This window comes from Stegodyphus dumicola, chromosome X2 (assembly GCF_044657685.1).
Source record: "Stegodyphus dumicola isolate Sdum_Otavi_A_Nest chromosome X2, ASM4465768v1".
NCBI lineage: Eukaryota > Metazoa > Arthropoda > Arachnida > Araneae > Eresidae > Stegodyphus > Stegodyphus dumicola.
The window spans coordinates 7,470,718-7,496,009 of NC_140781.1; the positions used below are offsets into that span (position 1 = coordinate 7,470,718).

The following is a 25,292-nucleotide window of genomic DNA, read 5'->3' on the forward strand; positions in this document are numbered from 1 at the left end:
GTTTACCTTTATCACAAACAAGCTTATATTAAACTGGTTAATTTCATTTACAATTTTGAAAGTTATTAACTTACGAAATTGCAATTTCGTACCCTGTATTTTTCTTGATATGTAAACAGTGAAATAAATTTTGAAATAATTTTTTTTATTTTATTTTAATTATCTGAGCATGATAATTTCTTAAATCTTTTTCTGTCAGTAAGCAATCCGCATAAAAACATCTCCCTTACTGTGTTAGTAAATGTAATTACTGCTTATCGCAGAAAAATAGGACAAGTTCTGATGTAATAATAATGTGTAATAATTTACCTCCAAATAGAGTCCTTTAACCTTGTATGGTCATAAAATTGTTGACTATAAAATAAAAATAATTTCATTATGCAAAGTTGGAATGCGTTTCAATTTTCTTTGACGCTTTAAGAAGAGTAAATTGATCTTTGATTAGGAATAGTTTCCAAAAAACTGCAATATTTTTTGAATTCATTCTCCGTAGTATTTCAGTTAGCTAAATATATTCTGGGTAGACTTAATTAAGATAATTAAATGAATAAACACAAAATGTAATGTTTTGTTTAACTTGTCGGCATTATCACTGTTATCAATCTAACTAGCAGAAAAAGCAAAGAGTTCTTCAAAAAATGAAGATTAGGAAATATATCGAAGATATACTTTTAAAACTAATGTATTAAGAAGTGATTTAAAATATTGTAATGTAAACCATTACACCATTATAAATTTACAATTAAGAAAATAATTTCTCGGAATCAGAATCGTACTTGCTTGTAGTTAATATGGCATTTTTCTGCTTATTTAATTGAGTAAAAGAAAAAAGTAAGTATTTTTCTCATTCTGTTGCAGTAGCCTTTCTTACATTAAAAGCTGCATAATGTTAATATAATCATTTTTTCATCATTAATTATATAAGGATGCAAATAATGTCCCGTATATTTTCACAATGCCTTATGTTGTATACAGATTAAACAAATAGAAGTGTAGCTAGGGTTTTCAGCACCCAGGGAAAACTGAAGATTTTGCGCCCCCTTCTGTGAGCCAAGAATGGTAAACATTTCATTCTAAAATTTCTTAGCATTAATTTGGCTTCCTCTGGATGCTGCGCCTGAGGACAGATGTCAACCCTTGCCCCACCATAGCTACCCCACTGTATAAAAATCTCCAAATGTAAAACATCTATGATAAATAAGCTTATAAAATGCATAAATATTATACGTAATATTATTACTTACAATATATTATAACCTCTGTTGATATAACTTCTTTTTAATGTCTTATAATCTAAATGTTAAACTTTAATGATTCGTATTCTGTATTAGAGTAACCAACCATTTACTCTATCACACTTTTGTTTGACTCACTATCTGGAAAGCATGACTTATATCCTTATACATCTATTTTCATTGTCTAGGATAGATTCCCGTTAGCTTACGGAATCCCGCTGATAAGATCTAAGGCGAAAGATGGATGTCAGGGATAAAATAGATTGCTAGAAACGCAGAGTCGCTTGATTTGAAATTGTACACTCTCATCTTCCTCCTCTTCTCTTCACATCACGGGAAAGCCCTGGGTGAAAATCTTTCAGCTAGTGATGGACATTGATTTATTTGAGTATGTTCGTAACTGATGTGAATGCCGTGGAAAGTCTTCTTAATGTAATTTGTGAGTTTTCTGTTCGGCATTAACACAAATAGTTGATAGAAGTGAAGAACGTTGTTTACTACAGTTTAAATTGAAAAGGGAACAATTATGAAGTTGTATATCTGTGGAGTAAAACTGGATATTCCAAGAAAACAAAACCTAAGAAACATTCTCTTACAAATCCTTTGTTATGAACTAATAATCGCTAGACCATAATAAGAAGTTGTTATCATACTTCGCAAAAAAAATCATTACTAGAAAACGTCACGATACCATCTAAGAAATATAGGTGACCCTTGAGTTACGCAGAAGTGAGAAGCATATACTAAACAGATCCAGTTCACGTATTATGTTTGTCTCGTGCAAACTTAAGTATGAATAGTAGCCAAATCTTATAATATAATATTATTATAATTAAATAATATAACATATAATAATAAATATAAAATAATTAGTATAATACTAGATAATAATAAACAAAATAAGCCCTATTTGTAACATAAATTATATATTATTGCATATTTTGCATGCTTTATATATTATATGTAACGTATTCTTGCACTAAATGTTTAATTGCATGTGTAAAAGGTTCTACATTGATAAGAAAGAAACGATAATATGATTGTGTTATGATAGCAGTGTAAACGCGATGGACATGATTGTTTTGCGATAGCATAGTGGCTTCATGCTGATATCGCATGGGAGCCAAATGCACGATCTGAAAACTGCTGACGGATCAATTTTTCCCTCTCCCTAACGAATTGAAAAATGTTTTCGAACAAAATAAAAAATATTTCAAAGAAGTTTATAAATTTTAAATTGTGTTTACTAAATATTTATCAAAACATACATAAACAATAATAATAATAATAAAAATAATATCACAAACTAAGAAAATTTTAATTTATATTTATTTTTATCTGAAATCTGAAATTTGATACCTGTAAAACATTTTTGTTGGTTCCTCTTGGTTATTCAAGTATGTAGCTAACTATTAAATTTTCAGAAAGAAATTTATTTAAAATAGTCAAAAAATGTTTAGTTAATCATTAAATATAACTTACTTTAAATTAAATTAAAAATAAACATATTATGAAAACTTTCTAAGACTTCAGAGAAAATATTCCAAGTTGGACGAAGCTTGAGAATAACAAACTATTTACTTCGTCTTATTTTATATTAATTTTTTCTTCGACGCTTAAGTAAAAATACGCTTGTTTGCGTGTAAATAATTACGAACTTCTTTGCTTCTTATTACAGCTCGACTTGTTTTTCAACTCTTATAAAGTCTGCAGTGAAATTATTACAAATTATTTTCAACACAGACTGTGGATGATCATCTGTCAATAGGATTCTTCTGATATTAAATTTCAGCTGTGAAAGAAGCTGTTCACATATAACTCCGTTCCAAACCAAAGAGATTATTCATAGTACAAAAATTCATTCTTGAGCTTATTTATTTTTTTTTACCAGTGAGAATTACTAAAATCTGTATCTTCGAATCTTTGAGTAAAATTTATAGCACATTATAAATTAATTAGCTCCGTTTATAGATTTTCTAGCGTGTTCATCTAGCGTGTTATAGATTTTCTAGCATCATGGTAATAGAAATAATGTAACTCGGATTAAAAGTAACTAAAATCCTGAAATCTTTGTAACACGGTATTTGCAGCAAATATGTAATTGAAATGTTTTCACTGGCGGCATAAAATTGCTTCGGGACCTCATGCAGCCCTCAAGCCATGAGTCTGACACCTCTGGCTTTATCTATACATGAGTGATTTTTGGCCTGAGATTTTATGGCACGCAGCACTGCTTTCAGCTTTATGATACTCTTGTAAACATTGCTGCGTTAAGAAATCTGTTCTATATATTCGGCAAATCTTTTTTTTTTTTTTTTTTTTTTTTAGTCCAAAGGGATTTGAATCCCGAAGGACTATTAGTTTCGTTTTGGCATTTTGCGTCGGACTCATAAATGTCGGTTCACTTTTCAAACTGTTGCCACAAAATGTTAGAGTCCTGCATTATATTTGAAGAAATTAAATAATGAAAAATCTGCATAAATATATGTATATTTCTCGTATTGTGATAAAACAACGGTACATAGAGTCATCGAATTTTGAATAACGTAATCCTCCAACGAATATGAGCATGTGGAAGACCAAATTTGAAATTTGAAATTTGTTTTATGATCGATTTCCTATTTTTTAGAACTTTGACGAATTTTTGATTAACAAACTCAAGGATTTCAAAGCGAGCAATGGCAACGTTGTGCAGAAAAAACATTTTTATCTCCAGCGCGTGAGTCTCTGTATCGGAAATTCTAAAGATATGCTCGTTTTAAAACTATTTTGCGATATTGCTGTTGCACTGGATCTTATGGTTTAAGTGCGAGGAACATGATATTTAATAAAGAAAGGTAACACACAAAATGTTAAAAAACGCCCCTTTAGACGTAATTTAAAATCTGAAACGTTTCAGATTTTTTTTTTTTTTTTTTTTTTTTTTTTTTTTGTTCATCATTATTACAAGCCTACAAGCTTACTCACCTCATGAGGCTTACTGAGTTATTTAAGGTCTGCAGTACTGGTTTTCAGTCAATAAGAATAATAAAAAAATAACCGAAAGTCCCGAAATATAACGTTTATTGCAATTATGTTCAATCTACAGGATTAACGATTGCAGATGGTTTCTTTTCATCTGGTCTGCAACTACAAAGAGTTTTTACCAGTAATTTTTATTTTATGCTTTGGGCCTTTTGCTTTAGAGGTATATTGATAAACACCCTAATGTTTTAATGTAAGTGCCGATCAATTTTAATGTTTTTAAATCCTATACTATTGCTCTAATGAAGTTTATCAATTAAAATAGGTCGCTTGTAGGAATCTTCTGCTAAAATTGAATTTTGTATTTATATGGGTTTTAGATATCTGTCGTGTTCTATGTTGTGAATTTGTGCTTATGTTTCCTTTTTTTTTTTTTTTTTTTTTTTTTTTTTTTGTTATTGTAATTTTGTGTTAGACGTGCTTATTTATTTTTAATTTAGTATTTTTGGTTTGTTGTTTGGGGGTAGCTAAGTTACTAGCTGCCCACGTTTGTGGAGAGACGGGGTCCCTTCTTTTGAGCTATGGGGACACTCGTGTCCAGGTGGGCTGAAGGGAGCCTCCAATTCTTACAATTCTTACAGAAACACCCTCAGGCGAAGATCGGGAAAAGTGAGAAAGTCATGATAGGAAATCATTTACTCATTTTTAGCTAGAGATTTGCATTTTTTACAAAGTAATTATTCTATCATAGCATTTCTGTGAGATTCCGTAAACATAATAAGGCAATTTTAGAAGAAATTATTTTTAAGTTACGGCAAATATATGGAGTACTAAAATTTTGGTGATACATGACTCGACCGTCCAATCGTGAGTTTTGCTGTGTAAAATTTTCTGACTGATTGAAGTGCTCCCGAAATTATAGAATTTTCTGGGCTAAGGAAGTGTTCAGCTGAAGATGATAAGCGTCGTATGGAGTTTAAGGAGATATTCACAAACATCCGGGCTGTCCATGATGCTAACAGATGACTAGTGAGAAATTATTACCATTGGGTAGATTTTACGACAACTAATTTTACAAAAAAGAGATATAGTTTTACATTTATTTAATTTTCTGGGGCCGTGATTTCCTCTATGTAAAGTTTACATATGTCTGTGTGCTTATATCAAGAGGCCTACCTACACACGTTATATTCATTTATGATGCACTTGTAGAGACATTAGGTAATTATTTGGAAACAGGAAAGATGAAAAATGAGCAACCGCCTTCGCCGGAAATCGAACCACGGACCTCTAGAATACCGGCCCAGTGTGCAGAACCACTACACCACGAAGGCACGCTAGGAAGGCGGGAGAAATACCTTATACACTTAAGTTAAATGCGATTAAGTTTCTTAAAAGTTTTAATTATTTCTAAGTTACATATTTTGTCTATTAATTTTCAAACTGTTGTAGATTTTCAAATTCATATTTTAGTGCATTTATAGAGGAAAGAAATTCTACGCGTATTCGTATCAATGGATTTCAAATCCGGGTACTTTAAAACTCAACCATAACGCCATTTAGTTCAGTGCAGTGTAATGTAACTCAATTGCAATGTAATTCAGAAAGTGAAGGAAACTTAATAATGTAATAGCATCGTGGCTTTGACACCCATAGCGGAAGAATTTGATACTTATGTGAAGAACTGAGAAAAATGTTTCGAGTCACTACAGATGACTGATTAAGACACGTGCGGATTTGATAATATTACTTAGTAAATATAGCATTACTAAGAAATCTGTATTCCGTAACAAACTTTTAAGGTCTGATAACACACTTCTAACATCAAAATTCAAGGAACATTTAACTACAATGATTTTATGCACTACAATTTTTATTCCATACTTTGAAAGTAATTTTTAAAACCTTCAAAACGTTAATTTTGAGTATTGTTATTAAAAATTAAAACTAAAATTTTCAGAATGCACAGAAATTAGGAGTGAGTGAGATTTAAAGAATTTCGGTAGCTGGGAGGTGGAATGCGTTAAGATTATAGACACTGTCCATTTAATTATTCGCTACTCAACGATTCCTTGAATCGCTATGTAGCAGAACATTCTTCCTGCATTGAAATTCTCGTCTCGACACAAAATTTTGGCTTATAGTAACAAGATTTGATAAATTATTTTTACAAAAATTAAAGAACTGAAATCAATTAGAATAAATTAGAAATGTAATGTAAAATGCAGTAATTTTTGTTTAACTTCATCAAAAAATTTCTCAAGGTGCACATAGCAACTACAGCGTATTATGGCATTACCTCGGCGCGTGTTCATGAAGTCAGAAAATAGTGATCATCAAAGAAATGAAAATAATGACTCAGTACCATGAGAGTTTAGCATAATTAACTTCTGCCTTCTCCAAAATTAACAGTTTAAAGATCGTTTTAACTTTACACTTCAAAAAACATTATTAAGCGAACTGAACAAAAATATTTTTCATTTTGTTTAGGTATTAATTTAGTTACTTGATAAAAGGCTTAGGATGTTTTCTAATCAAATGCTAAAAATAATGTAAAATAATGTATCCTAAGTCTTTTAGGTTATGACTAATAAGCCGATTCTCTAACGAAACGAATACACGAACGCAGAAAACTTGCTATAGTATGAATTACATGGGAATACGACAGAAAAATACAAAATAATCCAAATTTAAATTTGCATATGAATTTTGAAACTTGGCGATAAGATTAAACGAAGATCAGACGAAATTAAGAAATAAATAAATATTGCAAAAAGAATTAAACGAAGGTAGAAAAATGATTTTTTTTATTTTATTTTATTATATAACTCAAATTTTGCATAACAATGAGTTAACAAAGTAAATCAAAAAAGTAAACAAACAATGTAATCAAAGTTAGCGAAATCAACTCATGAAATTAATCAAAACTTTACAGTACTCAATGTTTCGGGTAAAAACATTATTAAATATTAATATGGATATAACAGTCATGTAGAGTATTTTAAAGTAAATATAAATTTCGAAACAGAAAGCTCGCCTTTACTTTAACTAAAACGTAAAAAGAAATTACGACACAATAAGTGGAACAATGAACACTCACTTTTCCCGCGGATAGGAAAAATTTTGTACATGCTTTCGCGCTGCGGGAGGAAAGAAGGGAAACGAAGGGTCTCTTTGACATTGACAGCTAACTGCATCCAAGGCCCACACATTCGCTTTTCTGTTACAGCACAATTCGTCCACAGTTTACATAGCGAAAATTTTAGCGAATGTCCGAGTATTATTAATGTAGTGGTGTCCCGTAAGTCTTTGCCTTAAATATTTTTCATTCATTAATGCTTCTTGTGCTTCAGCACAACTCCTTTAAGAGGACTCATACACCTTAAAACCCTTAAGATCTTCGAATATGTGACTGTTGCAAGAATTGGGATATTTTATTTATTTTAAAAGCAATTACTTCCTCCTTTTTACAGCTGACTACATAATATAGTTGGTTAGGGAAATAGTAACCAGAAAGTTTGTTTTGCCACAAATATTCATATAATTTAATCTACTTTGTGACAAAATTTTTCATGCTTTCACGCCAGGTTTCCAACTTGCGCGCATGCTATTTTAAAAATGGCTGATGATACACGCTTGAAATTTGATGAAATTCTTTATATGGGCACTATCTTCTAACTGAACCAAAAATATGATGAATATTTTAATATTGAAAAATTTGATGCACGAAAACATTACAGATTTTTTTAATAAAATACATTTTATAAACTCAACATGAAATAAAATAAAAATTTAATATGAAATTCTTAGGACTTTTGGTTCACAGTGTTTTACAAATGCTACAAAAGCTATATATTAAATATGGAATTAAATTATGCAATATAATGTTTTAAACTTTGCGCGGAAGATGAAAACATGACGTGAACGCATAAAAATTTTGTCTCAAAGCAGATTAAATCATAAAAACATTTGTGGCAACACAAACTTTCCGGTTACTAGTTTTCAAATATTATGTAGTCAGCTGTAAAACGTTGGAAGTAATTGCTTTTAAAATAAATAAAATATCCCAATTCTTGCATCTGTCACATGTTCGAATATATATAGTGTTATAAGGTGTATGAGTTCTCTTAAAAAATGTGGGTATTTTTTAACCTTTCAAAACTGAGTTACAAAAAATATAACTCTGGAGCTAGATTCAATGGCTGCCTCAGAGCATAATCTGCTGATTTATTGACGTGAGTTTTTATTGCTTAAAACTTGAAATAAACTGTCAGAACAATTTCACGTGAAATATTTTTCAGAAATTAAATTTCATGACAATATTTTTCTCACGAGAATATAACATAGTCAATGTTTCAAAATTTATGCACGAATTGATGTTTTTCATTAAAAAATATATCATTTATTTTATTCACTTATTTATACATGTTCAGATATTAACTTATTCCAAAGTGCAGAACAGAACATTTTTCTTTTCATATTAAACAATTCATGCACTCTTTTTAAATAATACAGTAAGTATTTCTACTCCCCTTTCCGTTATGCTCGTTTTCCTGGAATTAAAATTCTGGCTAGAGCAGTGTGTAAAATTTGAAGACTATTATAATGCTCTCAAATATATTATTTCAAAGCTTTCAGAACGATACGTAGATTTTATTTAAAAACTTGAGCTCTTCGCTGAAAAATCCATAAACATTTAATTATAAAGCGTGCGATTATTCGAATGAAAGAATGCTTCGTTTCGTAAATTAATAAATTAAGTTTCCTTTCGTGCAGTTCATTGACGGAAAGCTAGGTAAAACCGTAATTAATTGCCAATTCGACAATCTTTCCTCATTGTTTATATTTTTTCCTTGCAACTGACAAAGATAAGTTAAAAGTATTCAGTAATATTTATTGTAATTATTTTACTACGATAAACGGAATACGTTAATTTAAAGCGAAATATGAAAGACATGCAATGAAAGAGGAAGGTATTATTACTCAAACATTTTAATCTTTCTGCTTAAATAGTTCTCTGCGAAAACAGACGTAACTAATTAATATTTTGTGCAATTAAACTAGAAAGTTTTTCTTTTGCATCTCGCCGTTGTAAGAATTAAGATATTAATCAATTACTTGTAATTCTTTGTCCAATATAAAGTTGTATTTATTTTTTTTTTCGTATTCCTCTAAGCCAATTTAATAAAATTCAGTAAAGTATATTACAGCCGCTAGTTAAATTCAAATCGAATTTCGTGTTGAATCCTTAAACACGCTTACCAAACGCTTGAATAAATGTATAAACTATTTTTATTTCAGCTTCTGACAACTTGGAATAACATGATTTCATACTTTTGTTATAGCTGACGTTAATGTGTCAAGAAAACCAAAATCCTAGAAATTGTACAAAATTAAAAGATGTACATGTTAAATCGAAACTATTAAGGCTTTTGAAAATACAGATGGGCCATTCGGGCCAAGCTGTCAAAATTTGAGAATTAATTTAATATTTTTTAGTTTTATAATAAGAGAATAACCTAAACTTTCATTTATTTTTAAAATGTAGACACAAATTTTTAAAGTCGTTAGCAAAAATAATTTACATTGTTAAGATTAATTAATTATCTTAGAAAACTTAAATTAAACCATTTTCAATTTTATAAATTAATAGTAATTAAAAATGTTGTCTATTCATAGATTTATGCGACTGAAAATCTGAAGAATCCTACAACATAAATAATATCATAAAAATAAATCTAGGGAGTTTATTTTTTAAATGAATTTTTTTGGTAAGCAGTGGGCTTATTTGCAGTTATAAATAATATTTTTGTATATTTAAATATAAAAATTAATATTTTTCCAAATAATATAATGTAGACTTTTATTTATCAGTATAACCTCTCTGAATATTTTTAAATAAAAGTAGTTACTTAGGATTTGTGTTAATGTTTTGGATTTAACAGAATATTTGCAGAACGGAACAATATATAATATATATATATATATATATATATATATATATATATGTTTTCGTCTGTGTAATTATTATATATATTGGAGAAGACGTTACTGATCAACCTCTTCTCCATTATTTAAGGAAGCGTATTTAAAAGTAAAAAATAAAAAATCAATGAACATTTATTACATTATTTCTTTATCTAGAATAATTCAAACTATGTTAGCTTTATAAGGAATTTTAGGCATAACTTGTGCTTCCCCCATCGTTTTTGGAGGAAATCTGCTTCTGTAGTCTTTTTTTTTCGCTTTTCTCGTTAGTTTTAAAGTTAGATCTCTTTCTGAAACGGTTTTTTAGTTTATTATTATTAGACACGTGAGGTTTACAGGTAATTTCAGCATTTGCACTACATCAGCAGGAAGAAGTTTTGCTCTACTTAATTATTTCCTTTTAATCTTTAACATATAATCTTCACGTTGATAATAAATTACTTTTATTACATTTATTGTTTTGTAATTCAATCAGTTATCAATAAAAACCATGCCTTAAGCTATTATTCTCAAAAATATTCAGTTCATTTGATTGAATACCATTCCCATATGCAACACTTTATAAAGTTATTAATACAAAGCAAGATGGCAGAATTGATGTCAGTTTAAAAGCTATTGCAATGTCATTAATACTGCGAAAATACCTACATTGACATCATTACGTGGTACCTCTATTAATAGTTACAGCAGAAGAAAAAGTACTCTCTTTTCTATCTTGGAAACGCTTTTTTAAATCTTCCTCTGGCAGTATCAAAAAAGAGCTGAAAAAGGAAAAATTAAAAGTATAATTATTGAATATAAGTTGCTTGTATGAAAACTATGTAAGTATGTAGAGGCTCAATGGGCTGTAGAAGCAAGTTTATAGTGGTGCTGGAAAGGAGAAAAACAAAACTTTGAAGAGTTATATTCATGGTAGTTACGTAATTCTCCCTGTGAAAAAAGGCGTGTAAAGGTAATGAATAGCACATAAAAAAATTAAGTAAAAATATAAATGTTTCTTTACACCTGATTTTTCAGACTGGATGAAGACGGGAAAATGCTCAAACTCCTAGGAGATGACATAAACTAATTTAAATACAGTATCTGAAGACCGAAAAATGCAAGCACCGAAGCTTGCTGAAGATGACGTAATAAAACAAGCTTGTTTTAGCACGGATTTTCCTATGCAATATCTAGATTAAATTTGGATTTTATATTCACTTGTGAAAGAAGACGCAACAGTTAAAAACAGCTTATAATATTATGCTGTTATATATATCTGACACATAGCCTTAAACATGTTGAAGAATTTAAATGGTAAAACGCAACACTTCCCTCTCAATGTATGAAGCTAGACATAGAGAAAGGCAACTTCGACAATTTCATATTCATTTGTGAAAGAAGACGCAACAGTTAAAAACAGCTTGTAAAATTATGCTGTAATATAGCTATATTTTGCTTTTGGAACAAAATTTAAAATAATATAAATTTTCAAATTCGCGTTTATTGAAGCGTATGTATTTTTAGAAAAGTGTCATACTTATAACTCAGCTGAAAGCATTTTTCACGTGAATAACATTTTGAAAATAATTTACACTGCAAGTTAGAAACTACATTCATAGAATGTATATTCTTAATGTTTTGCAAGCGCAACAATATTCAAGCGTAACAGAAATTTTATTTCATTTGTTCAGCGAAATATTTATACGTCATTGAATTTATTTAAACTAAAAGAATTACGTACGATGACTACTCTTGAGAAGCATTTCAACGTCTAAGCAGTAATCGTGTGTAAACGTAATAATATTATCTTATTTAATTGGACTGGAGGGCTGCTTTAAAACAATCCTTAATTTTATGTAACAGAAGTAATATGATTACTTCAGATTCAGTTATTTTATTCTACCTTGCTCGATCTATTACAGTTCCTTCAAATCGGAGAAATAAGATAGCATCTCTGTAGTTATGTTATTATGTGTGCACAAGGAGAGGAATTCAGATTCTTCAAGCTTGTTATTAAATACTTGAGTGCTCTTGGCTGTAATGTATCTTGTATATCGTAAATTTTGAACAACAACTTAATAATGGCAGAAAGAACAGACTGATTAGTATTCAATCAGTTTTGACAATACAAGACAAAAAGTAACCACAGCAATAAAAGCATCTTCTGAATTTTGTAATCGGTTATCATGGCTTCAAAATTCTCGTCAGTTTTGTTAAATAAATTGTTGTGAATTATAATGAGATAGAGGAATGGGTTTTTACTGCGATGCAAAATGTAGTAAGCATTTAACAAAACTAGTTTGGTTTAAACTTGCATCATTTTTAACAAAGCAATAAATACGTGGCAAGAGATTTGAATATATAAGTATTACGTTAAAAATAATGCAGAATTTTTCTGGTGAACGCCGTACAAGCTGTTCATCGCAATGAAAAAAACTCTGCTGTTTTACAAAATAGTTATTTTATCAGCAATATTCATGAACTAATGATATGAGATAGTATGATGATGAAAACGTTTGCTCGTAGAAAATACTATAGATACATTAGGTTATTTCGAAGCAGTAGAGACTTGAAAAATCAGCAACGCCCTCGCCGGAAATCGAACCACGGACCTCTGGAATATGCGCCCAGCGTGCTGACCCCTACACTACGAAGGCATGCTAAGAAGGCGGGAGAAATACCTTACATACTCCCCCTTTTAAAGGGCGACTGGGGTTTAGGGGACCCAATCGCCAACTCCTGGGTGTGGAGAATCATCATCCACGACCCTTTTAGTTCGGGAGGCACTGTAGAGACATTAGGTTATTTCGAAGCAGGAGAGACTTGAAAAATGAGCAACGCCCTTGCGGAAATCGAACCACGGGTTTCTGGAATACGCGCCTAGCGTGCTGACCACTACACTACGAAGGCATGCTAAGAAATCGGGAGAAATACCTTATAATACAACTGAAATATTAATGGAAATAGTGTATTTTTATTAAGAAATTCAAAACTCTTATGTCTCAGTTTATTGGAAATACCGCGCATTATGCAAAAAACAAAACTATTTTATAAAAGCTCTGAAACATAGGTAAAAATACTAAGTTCTAAGCAGACATATAAAATCATACACATGTTTCATTAATGTACTATGGTTATATATCTCTGCGAAAGCAATATCTCATCAAAGATTTCTCTAGCCAAAACATAAAAATAAAATAAGGAAGGTAGCCGTATTATAAAGCAATTCCTTCTCTGTTTACATTATTTATAAACTATAAAATATCCCTGTTATTTATATTTTGGTGTTCTTTGTTTTTATAGGAAGAGTTAATCTTTCCTTAAAGATAGAAAGTTGGCGATTAGTCGCTACATCCTCCTGATTTAAATTCCACAAGCTGACACCTATTGTTGTAACTACGTTTAGATCATTTTAAATTCCAGTCTAAGTATTCAATTCCATTAATGCATTGTGTGCCTCTGTAATATTTTAATAAACGAGGAAAATTAAGTATGAGAATATTCACTTTATATACTTATAAACTCTTTTAGTTTTCTAAAAATCAATATAGAGTTGTAATGTTAACTGCTGTTCAGCTAATCAAAGAGGAAAAATATAGTTTGCACCTTTAGAAAATTTCTTTAAATAGTTTTATAGAGCAATAATATTAAATAAATATAAGATTAACAGGTAACTTAGTTAAGTTAGATTTTTTTGTAATTCGCAACAGAATTGCAGAAAATATTTGTGACAAGTCATTCAGAATTTATTTTTCGGATTATCCGAGCAAAGAAACTAACTTCCCTATCAACTTATAATTTAGCATTCAGATTTACTTTAAATTCCTCTTCGTTGCATCAACACTTCTGTGTACTGAAATTCCCGTTGTAGAATAAGTTTTTCTCTAGTTGCCTCGCGTCGTCAAGGCGCCGAAGTGTAATTTTACTTACTTTGCATCCATTTAGCTTACTTTTCATGAATTATGTATAAACCTTACTTTTAACTGGTAAAACGATTATTTACGTCGCATTATTGTCAGTTCGAAGAAATAAATGTGGACGAAAAAGAAATACTCAAAGGTTGATTCTGAAATCGCTTCGAATTAATTCTCAAAATATTTTTCTGATCTTGAAGATAATGTAATATAAAATATAAAACTGAGAAAAGTGTAATTCTTATCTAATGTATTCTTCATGCATTCTTTCACTCCTGTAAACCTGGAAATAGTATCTGTAAAATGAATTACTAAGCTTAGAAGCGGTTACTTAAGTATTAATCAGAAACAGCTGATATTTAGATTCTTGACTTTTCACATAACAAGCTTGTAATGATCCACTTCATGAAAATATAATGCATTCATCGTATCTCCAGTTAAGATAATGGAGAAATGAACGGAAGCAACACTGGATTTAATCTATTTGGCTGTTATCTAAAGCCTGGATTCATGTCTAACGCGGATTAATTTCTCAGAGTGCCTTTGGAATTGAGAGCACAACATGTGTCCCATTACAAGCAAATCTGCATAATCACCATTCTCTTCGCGAGCATGAACTAGAGCTGAGATGTCTGTAGATATCTGTTCTCTCTGATAAGCTGATGTCTTCTTAAGTGGCCACAGAAGTATGGTATTTAAGAAATAATGCAACTCCATTTGAAAACAATAAATCGGAAACAAATTATAAAACATGTATAAGCTTGTGGGTCGTAGTGCCAACACAGAAATGGTGTTAGCAAATAACTATTAATACATCAGCAAAGAGTAATTAATGACCACCGTCAGTATAATTATCACTTTTTCATTAATCGGATTATAAAAATCTTCAGAAGAACCTTTCTCGCCGTACATTTTACAATATAAAGTCTGTAAGAATAATCCTCGTAATTTTATCACATTATATTAAGCTATGCTAATTATGGTATTATTATATTTATCATCAGCGCAGTACGGCAAATGTTGTTTTTCCGAGAGGTATAATATTATCCGTTTACCCGCGCAGACTGGCAGATTGATAGCGCAACTGAGAAGAAATGTTGCCATGGGATATTCAAATGATCTTTAATTTAACATTCGAATTATAAAGTGCATTTCTTTGAAAAGTTTTATTTTAGTTAAATGGTTATCTTATTATTCTCGCTATTTTTAACTATTGCTTTCTTCAGTTTTCAAAAGAATGCAAATTACTTAAAGTAGGATAAGCTTCTAAGTTTATCAGGGAGGGTCTAGTAGCAAAGTCCTTAGCTGTTACTCCGTTTTATATGTTTTGCTGTTGCAAATAACCTCGCCGGCAGTTTTTTTTTTTTTTTTTTTTTTTTTTTTCTTGCCTCGAATTTACTCGCAAACTGAGCGAATCAAGAGACTGCCAAGTTTTAGAGTACTATTAGTTAATATTATACCCTATATTACATTCGATTTAAGTTGAACGTATGATTAAAGCTACTTTTTTAAACCCCCAAATTAGAAGTTTTTATTCTTGTTAAACTTTGTGTAATCGTGAAGTCGACGTTTTAATAGCTGTGTTTGGCATTTTAACTTTATTATTCCGTAAATCGTACAACTCTTTGTTTCTACGATTCTACAGAAGTTAAACAGTACTTTAAAACTGTTTATCTTAGCTGTATAGCTTGACTATTAGAACGATTTAAAAGGCGATGCATATACTTCTTTAGTTTTTTATTTTACTTTTAAATGACACTTCTAACAGAAGTAATCTAATTATTAAGTAAATAGTTTTCAACTTTATTTCCTTTTTTATATCTGATGTAATTTATAAGTTATCTGATATAAGTTATACATCTCTGATATAATTTATAAGTTATCTGATATACCTTATATATCTCTGATATAATTTATATGTAATTTATCAGTTATAATTTATGATTAATTTAATTTGAAATGTGCCCAATGATAATTTTTATAAATATTACTTTCAGAATTATTCGAATTAACTATTGTTGTTTCTTTCATTATATATCATGTACATCAGTTATAAAATAAATTTTTAAATGAATTTTTATTTGTGTTAAACCATCATGCTGAGTGATACAAATAATTAATAATACTATTTCCGAATAAATGAACTTTTCATGCTTAGCTTTCTTTTGTTTGTTTATTATGCTAATGCAACTACCACGTGAAATTATGCTTTTCCAAATGTCAGAATAAGAATGAAAAAAAATTCGCGTCATGCGGGAGCAGCTATACAAATGAAATGAAATATGAGAATTCGGGATTTAAGCAATGACCGTGTCTCTTTGGCCTAGCCGGCGGGACTCTTTTTTTTCTCTCTGTATCCCTCGTATATTTAACACTCATAGTATAAATGAACTACATTTCCTAAACATTTATAGCAAATGTCATAGATTTTTTCTGTACGATTCTTTTTTACTGTATTACAAATATTCACTAAAGCTTTGTATTATGATTACCATATTCACTTAGCTATCCACCTTAGTAAGTTCATTTTATCAAAACTGCTTTAACTAACGGGACTGTATTCTTCTCTTCATCTTTCATTCGATTAGATATATAATTAAGATATTATTTTTCAACTCACATATGTAACTTCTGATTACGTAAAATTGACTTACTTTCAACGGTTCGATGTCGCAAACCAGAGTAAGTATGGACTTCGCAAATATAAATAAATCTTACACGTGTATAAGCATATCGTTCAAAACAAATCGATTTTAAATTATCTGTTTCTTGCTCTTTCTGTGAAAATCGCTCTTCTAACCTATGCTAATTTAATTTTAGAAAAGAAATATAATTATGTAAGTAAACAGTATTAATCTAGATAAAATTTAATATAATTGATCTCTGATATGTATATTCACATGAATATAAAATCAAAATTTTCGGTAGCAGGTATTTATGAAAACATTCATTAAGTTTAAATTGCGATAGATATTTTTCGAACGTTATCGTCCAGACTTATTTTCTGCCCAAAGCAGAATAATTAGCCTTTATCGTAATTAAAGTTAAATTCCAGAAAGCATGGAAAACATTTTCATAGCATTGCGTACACTTGCGAATAATGTCACACGCAAACAAATCGAAGTAAATTCGCATTTCTTGATAGTAAAACTTTGAAATAAGCAGGATACAATGAAACGCTATATTTAATTTATTTGTAATCACTGTGTGATCACTTTTTAAGATATTGGATACGATTGTTGTACTTCTGTGCAATAATCAGGTTATTTAGTTAATATGGAAGAAAATTAATCGTTTATGAATTAAAGCAGAATTGCATGTCTACTGCTGATGAAACGTAATGTCAAAAGATAAGTAAAAAAATTTACATTAACATACACATGAGATTCGCTCAGATAGAAATTATAAATTTAGAAATGAAACATAATTCCCTGGTTAAAGTCCCAAAATTTATGAGTGTAAAATAATAAAATGGCATTCTTCAAACAGTAATATTTCTAAAATTATCGTGACTCTGCACTTCGAAATCACGCTGAAATTTTATGGTACACTGGCTTGTTGTGAAAACAATTTCATAAAGAACTATATTTAGATTAGATAAATGGCAGGGCTATTTAATTAAAGCTGGTAAAAACCGTGAACCTAATCAACACGTTTCTATCAAAGGATTTGTCAGCTGAAAGGTATTTTTGTAAAACTGATGTAAAATCATGGTATTCGTTTCACATACAGAGAGAGGGATATGAATTTGCAACTTTAAATTTTGAGCGTAAAATTACACATGCAGTAAAATATGAGAGCCGTTGTTATAGTAGCTCCACAAAGCCAATGACAATCGTACATTTTAATTTTCATATCAGAAAATTTTTTCTCACATGTTTTTTATTCCATCCTGAATATTTACTGTAGACTTCTTCACGGTGCAATTTTTCTTTGCTTCTTCGTATTTTGTTTTTGGATCCAAGGCGTAAAGAAAGCATAGATGGAATGTTTATATAAAAAGATGCAGAATGTGGTTAAGTTTTAGAGGTGTAGGTACTTATGCATAGGAGCTTTTACGTCCATGACATGCATTATTTCATCTTTCTTAATACGCAGCTGTTAAAAAGAGAAGCAACCAAAAAACGTCCAGATATGATTTCGTGCAAATAAGAAATCTGATTCATTTGTTCTCTAATTTCTGCTTTCAGTCTATGATATTCTTTAATCTTTCAAATCCACAAGTGTTGTTATAAAAACGAAATTAAAGTTTTTGACTGTATAAATTACCTTTTGATACATACAAGCTCAAACCCAAAGCTTAAATTCCGGCAAAAGTTTCTGCATGTCCTCAAAGTCTCATCTGTCCTTTGAAATGAATTAATGTGCAAACCTTTAGCACAGATAAGAAACAAAATCGCTTGAATCATAATCTTTCATTATTGCAGGCATATTTTGCTATCAGACGAAAGATCTAAGATTTCGTAACATGCACTCGAAACTAAATTGAGCGGCTCTTTTAGTGCTACGTATTTATAATAACAAACAAAAACACAGATGCATTCCATACTCTCTCAATTTTATTCTGTATTATTCTCTATAAAAAATACTTGGACTGAAGCAATATTTTATCCTCTCAGGATTTTAATTTTTTGAGAAACTTAAGAATTCGTAGGACACGCATATATATCTATAATCAGCATATGCGTAGTTTAAGAATTTAAAACCAGATCTATCGAATTTTTAATACAGTACAAGATAATGATGAGAGTATTTTCCTGCATCAGTGTTATCAACACAATGCGAAGAAAAGCAATACAAACAATGTCAGCATAAAATAATCAAAGTGTAAAGCTTTGAGAATAATGCAGCAAAATAATTTACTTTAATAAAACATATTACGTTTTAAGAACTATAAAAATGTAATCTAAAAATAACAAGAAGTAATCTAACTCAATAGGAAAATGTTGTATTATTAAAAGCTTCTTATCAAATGAAAGAAATTTAGCGAATAATGAGAAAATAAACTTTAACGAATTTAAAGCAAACTAAATAAGCATTCATAAATGTGCATAAGTTTGCACTTACTAAACTAGTTTCAATTTCAGTTTGATAAGGCAAAGTTTTAAAATCTTTATAAATGGTTACCATTTCTTTCACGATGTGCTGTTATAATTTGCTGATTTGGAATAAGAGAAGCGTTCATAACTTTAAAATGAATTTAACCTATGGACCTTACAAACACCGGATTAAACACAAAACTATCCCGAAAATCGGACACGCACACAGTCGAGAGGTTTAATGAAAAGCACTCACCATAAATTATCCTCCATTGTCCTTTCTTGTAAACTAACTCAAAGTGCCGGTTGGGACCAAACACTTTGGTCGATTCTCGTCTTTCATAATGCTTGAAGGATTCACGAAATGATCCTTTCTCCACTCTCATGTTCATTACTGCTGTTCTCCACATTTTTATGGTTCTTTATACCCTGCGTCTTTACGGACCAGATAGCGAGGACATGATCGTCCAACCAGAGTGAGGTACACAGATATATCTTTATGGTTTTACAATGTCATAATCAGATTTTGAATTGAACGCTTCAGTGCGGGCACATGGCCGACGCGGACTGCTTTTATTTGCTGATAAAATCGTAACCTAGACCCACAGGAAGAGAAAAAAACCAATAAAGAACAATGGAAATGTATTGTTTAACACTTAGATTATTGTAGTGTTCTCTGTCTTCCAAAGATTTCGACAGCGTAACAAATGTTTGAAGCGAGATCATAGCATGTTGCAAAATTATGAATGTGATCACATCGTTGGCATCTAAACTACATCAGTATTTTCAGTTCAACATCAATAAAGAGATGATATATGAAACATGCATATCAGTTCTAAAAGCACAACTTTTCTCTTCAATTCATATATATATGTATATATTTCGTGGCAGAAATACAAAGTTAATCGTAGTTTTGCTTAGAAAAATTCATTCCATCTTCCTTGAAAGTTAAAAATGCAAACACTACCTGTAACTCTTGGATGGCTGTGCTCATTTGCAAGTAATAAAGTGGGATGATTCATTTTAATACAAGCTACACTTGGAATTTACTTAAATGTTTCTTGTTCTCTAAAAAGGGTAAGAGTTAAAATTTTCTATAAAATGCAAGGTGTTCTGGCGAATAGTTGCCACTCATCTTAATCATGTCTTTTACAGAGGGGGTGAGTTTTTTTTTTTATTATTTATAACGAAACTTGCATCCATCATTGCAGCGCCCTCCGGCTATCTTCGTTTTTGTATCATTCGTAGGACGTTGCAAAGTGAGAATGGGACACAAAGCTTTCTCGAAACGGGGCACAAAGTTCCAGGGAACTTAGAATGGAGTTTTTTGCGCTAACTGGGGGATCGATTGGAAAGCGAGGGGAACCAAAAGAAGACACTCACCGTAAGCGATCCTCCACTCGCCCTTCCTGTAAATCCATTGAAAGTGGCGGACAGGTTTCTTGGCGGATTCCACGCTCCCGTAGCGCCTCAGGGATCCCCTGAAAGATCCCCTCACCCTGCGGACGCTCATGTCTGTCGCACATGCACCCTCCTACTCTCCCGCACAGCGAGTGGATGGCGAGAGGCTCGGGAGCCGCATCTTTTTCCAATGCTCGAGCCGTTAGCTGTGAGGAAAGGTCGCAAGAATGGCGCGATCCAGATCGATAGGCATCCCGTGCGCAGATGCCATTCAGCTGTTCTTGGGGGACCTTCGACAGCCCACCCTTCCTGAACACACTACCGACTACCGCTACACCCAGTGTTCAGGAGAGCGCGAAATTTCAAAATCGCTACATTCAAAAGGAAACGGCCGCGTCTTTCCTCACTTAATTCATTCCATCGCTCTTCGTTGAGGTGAGGAGAGTGATTAGTTTGGATGTGTCACACATACGCGCGCATCCTTGTGAGTAAGCACACGTAATGCTGCGTAAGATAAATTGAGTGAAATAATCATATAGAAAACATAGAGGCTGTTTTTCTTCGTTTTTACGTTTTGGGGAAAACTTTAAAAAAGAAAATGGTTTTGACTAGGGAATATCTCCTTTCTGCTGGCCAAATTTTAAGACAGAAATTTCATTAAATTGTCAGAGCTTTCCAGGATGAATATAAGAATTACCTGCCTACAATCGTAACTTATTTAGCTTCTATATCTTTAATTGAGCGGGTTAACTATTTGCCTAGTACCTACATCAAAACAGCTTACAATTAAAATAGCTTATTTTCATACTTTGCTTAATGTTTTGCCATTTATAAAATATACATTAATCTCGATAGATTCATAATTAATTAATTTTCTCAGTTTATAAAATAATTATTTCTTTAAGTTTTTAAACATAGTTAGGGAAGGCTGCAATCATAAATTGCATTTCACATTTTACCCATTTATTCATCATAAAGTGCACTCCTTTGCGGCAAGTAAATAAGCTCTAAAATACCTACATACTTTTTAACTCTGATAGAAATATTCTAAACCCTAGCGCGTAATTTCATTACGGACGTGAACAAACATTATTTTTTATGATAAAATATTTCTGTGTTGGTTATGTACTAGACGTATCTACATCTTTTCATGCGTAAGCTTCAAATACGTTGATCCGACTTTTGCTTTTATTATCGAAATCTGATACACGTTAAAAATATTAGGAGTCCGTTTCGCGGTGCGAATCAGAGTTGATACAGGCAAAATATCAGTTATAAAATAACAGCTCAGTTTCTAACCTGAGTTAACACATAACTCCTTAGTTATTCGCAAAACGTTTCATTGATAAATGTAAATACGATGCATTTAACATTTCATTAAATGAAAAGAGAAAGTATTGAGAAATTATGAATGATTCTTTCACTTGAAGAAATAAATTAAAAGCAATCGATAGAAATAAACTTTTAAATTCTCAGTGAGTTTTAAGTTTAAAGAAAAAAGTGGAAGGAATATGTACACAGTGTGATTAACATACTGACTTGCTTCTGTATTAAAATTTAAGTCCAATGAATGAAAGGGAATTTTAAAATTATATATTTTAAGTTCAATGTTTAAAGAATTAGTGATGAAAAGTTGGTACACAGTGTTATTAATGCCCTAAGATATTCCAGTATGTTTTGTGATTCGTACATAGACTTTAATAACTCATATCATTTTATTAATAAAATAAGGTAATACGATGAAAATCCAGGTAATTTTACTTTAACAAGCCACTGAGGTTTTTACTTATTACTTCTTAAATTTACGGCAGCTCTTAATTTAAAAACTTTGGTATCAACTTTATTGAACCTGTCATCTTATTTTAAGCTGCGCATGTGTCATGGCGAGTTGCTACTAGCACAAACACGTAAAAAAGACTGAATAAATAATCACCAAAATATTAACTTAATATCAATTTTTACTGCGATGATTAAGAGAAATTGCGGCATAAATTGAATAATCACTGCTTTGTGTACAATTAACCGATCAACTACAAGAAGCTAATATCAAATGTAGTGGAGTTCAGAAGTCCGAGAACCCCCGTTGTAAATATTAGCAATTGGTGAAAAAGTATTAGCCAGTATTCTTGTTTGTTGTAAATATGTTTGATCTTCCATAAATATGAAAAGTTTGATGCGTGGAAGTTGAAAGGTTTGTGTAACAGTACCATTAAACTGGCTAAACAAACATTTTACACTAGTCACCAATTGGAACAAAATAGCGTGGAATATTTCTCATTTGGAAGATCTGGGCCTTGAAGTACTGCAGTGTGGTCATTTCCGGCATCTTTTGTAAAAGGTATGCGTACCTCTGTTGGTACGTGAGGGCATAGTCAAATGTACGTTAAAATATTTATCAGTAATGGAGAAAAATAACAAAAAGTTATAAAATAAATTATGGTAAAAATTAAAATATTTAGAAAGTTTTAGTTAGGCATTGAAAAGGAAAGGTTTTGGAATTTTGGAAAGAAAATCAGTTCGACTAACTCCGATGTGAATGCCAATACCAGAAATGTGTTTTAAAGCAATGTAATAAGTTTTAGCTTGTACATTCTCACTTACATTACTCTATTTCGCATGCATCATATCTATTCATTTCCTTCCTTGTTATGTTACACTGCATCGTATACGGTGATCGTATTTTCAGCATTTAACGAATATTCAAGTGAGTTATGTAGCTCTTCTTTTACACTGGCAATCAAAACCTGAAGGATAATGACGGAAATAAAACGTAACTAAATGAATAATTATTGACAGAAATTTGTACAAAAGCAGTAGATAAAATAATTCAATATTTAGCAGTTGATTATTTGCAAAATATTCAAATTGAAACCAAAATTTATGGAAATTGGGAAATGATGGAAAAATTAAGTAACCTCTTATAGAAAGATGTTTTCATTAATATGGTGCATGGTCACCTCGGACAGATATGCATACCTCACATCTCGATTTCATAGACTTTGCCAAAGTGTTGATCAAGCCTTCCGGAATTGCATGTCACTCTTCTAAAAGTGCACTATGTTTCAGCTCCTGGAGGCTCCGGGGAGGAAATTGGCTCTCTGAAATTCTGCGCTCTAAGGCATCCATACATGTTCAATAGTCCAAGTTGGGTGAATAAGGTGGCCAATCTATATATATTTCTATTCTGTCTGTCAACTGATCTAGTACTCAAAAAGCAGCGTCAAACTCTTCATATACCATTTGAGGGATATCCAAATCTTAGGTTTGGTTTGGTTTGGTTTATTAGATTACGGCAAAGCACTCGGGGGCTATCTGCCTTAAGGGAGGGATGCCTTCGTGGAGGACTTTTTAAGAGAAACTGGCTCGTATACACGTTACAAATGGGGAAAACCACGAAAACACCCATGCAGCCAGCTCGTTCGCGAGATTCGAACCTCGGACCGAACTACCAGTGTTCAGCGACGTTACCGCTCGGCCGCTGGTGGGCCCCAAATCTTAGGCGACCTCCATTTGTGTTTGACTGCCTTCGATTCTAGAAATTATTAGCCACTTTAGCCGTTCACTTAAATGATTCATTTGATCCATAACTTCTGAATACTGATCACTCTCAGAAACCACATTCTTTTTAAACAACAGTATAGACCAGAATTCCAATCATACGTCCATTGGCACCACATTGTCAATCACCGAATTTGTATATTTTCATTGAATTGCCCATAGACAAAAACCCGTAAACAGAAAACTTGTTTCATTTTATATACAATACTTTTTATCCAATCGCTGGCACTTACCTATTCTACACTGGCCACTCCTAAGGCCCGAATTGGTGGTCATTTTATTGTGAAGGCACCTAATAGGCGGCCATTGTTGTCTTCTAAGAAGGGACGGCCATTTAAAACCATACCTTCTGCGCTTAAAACCAAACCCTAGCCCTTCAGGACCGCAAAATTAATCCAAAATTAATAAAACGTCCTATAATTAAAAAAATGATTCTAACATCATATATTCTGATATCATATAAAATTCTTAAGTCATATGTATCTGGGAACCCGTCGTTGATTTTATTGTTGAGTAGCAGACCTTACGAATGATTATACTGTATTCACAGAATTTTTATTAAAATTTTAATTTTTACAAATATTTGCTTCATAACACTGGTTAAAGAAAGACATTTTAAGGCCTTATATTATGTATTTTGATACAGAATTATGATTATTGCATTGATTAACACTGATATTTCCAAACTAATCCTCTAAATAAATAAAATTATTTAAAAACATAATAAATCTAATTAAACTGTTATTACACAAAATAATATACTATTATACTATTATTACACAAAATAGGCTCTATTGCAAAGAAATATGATTTAAATCCTATTATTAATATTTAACTGGTGTAATTGATACAATCATTTCTTGTAATTTATAATCTATCTCATTTACAATTTTTTAAACACCATTTTACTATAATTAATGAAATATGTTTCGAAAGGTTATCTATTTACATGGTAGTTTTTGCTTCATTTCATGCTTTGATACTCTGTGGGTTATTCTGGTTTTCAGAGGAAATTAAATCCCCCTTACATCTCTATCAAACTTCTAAAACTACACCTTAATATAAAATGCTTTTGTGCTTACTAGTCTCTTTTATTTCCTTTGCCGAGTCTTTATGTTTAATAGTGTTATTTCTATTGTTAGTTCTAGTTCGAATTATATTGTTAGTTCTAGTGTTACTGCTATTGTTATTCTATTTGTTAGTTCTTGCAT

General features: G+C 31.2%; 1 protein-coding gene across 2 annotated transcripts in view; it reads right to left on the reverse strand.

Annotated features, from left to right (window-relative positions):
* Window positions 1-20,739, reverse strand: part of LOC118195362 (solute carrier family 4 member 11-like) — an 842,086-nt gene extending 821,347 nt beyond the window's left edge. The window contains exon 1 of one of the 2 annotated variants that reach the window (XM_085809451.1): window positions 20,506-20,739. In XM_085809451.1, the coding sequence (XP_085665577.1) occupies window positions 20,506-20,635 (130 nt within the window). In that variant the 5' untranslated portion in view covers window positions 20,636-20,739. Of the gene's footprint in view, window positions 1-19,378 lie in introns of both variants that reach the window. The other variant, XM_085809450.1, reaches the window with a different exon arrangement.
* Window positions 20,740-25,292: the final 4,553 nt, after the last annotated feature.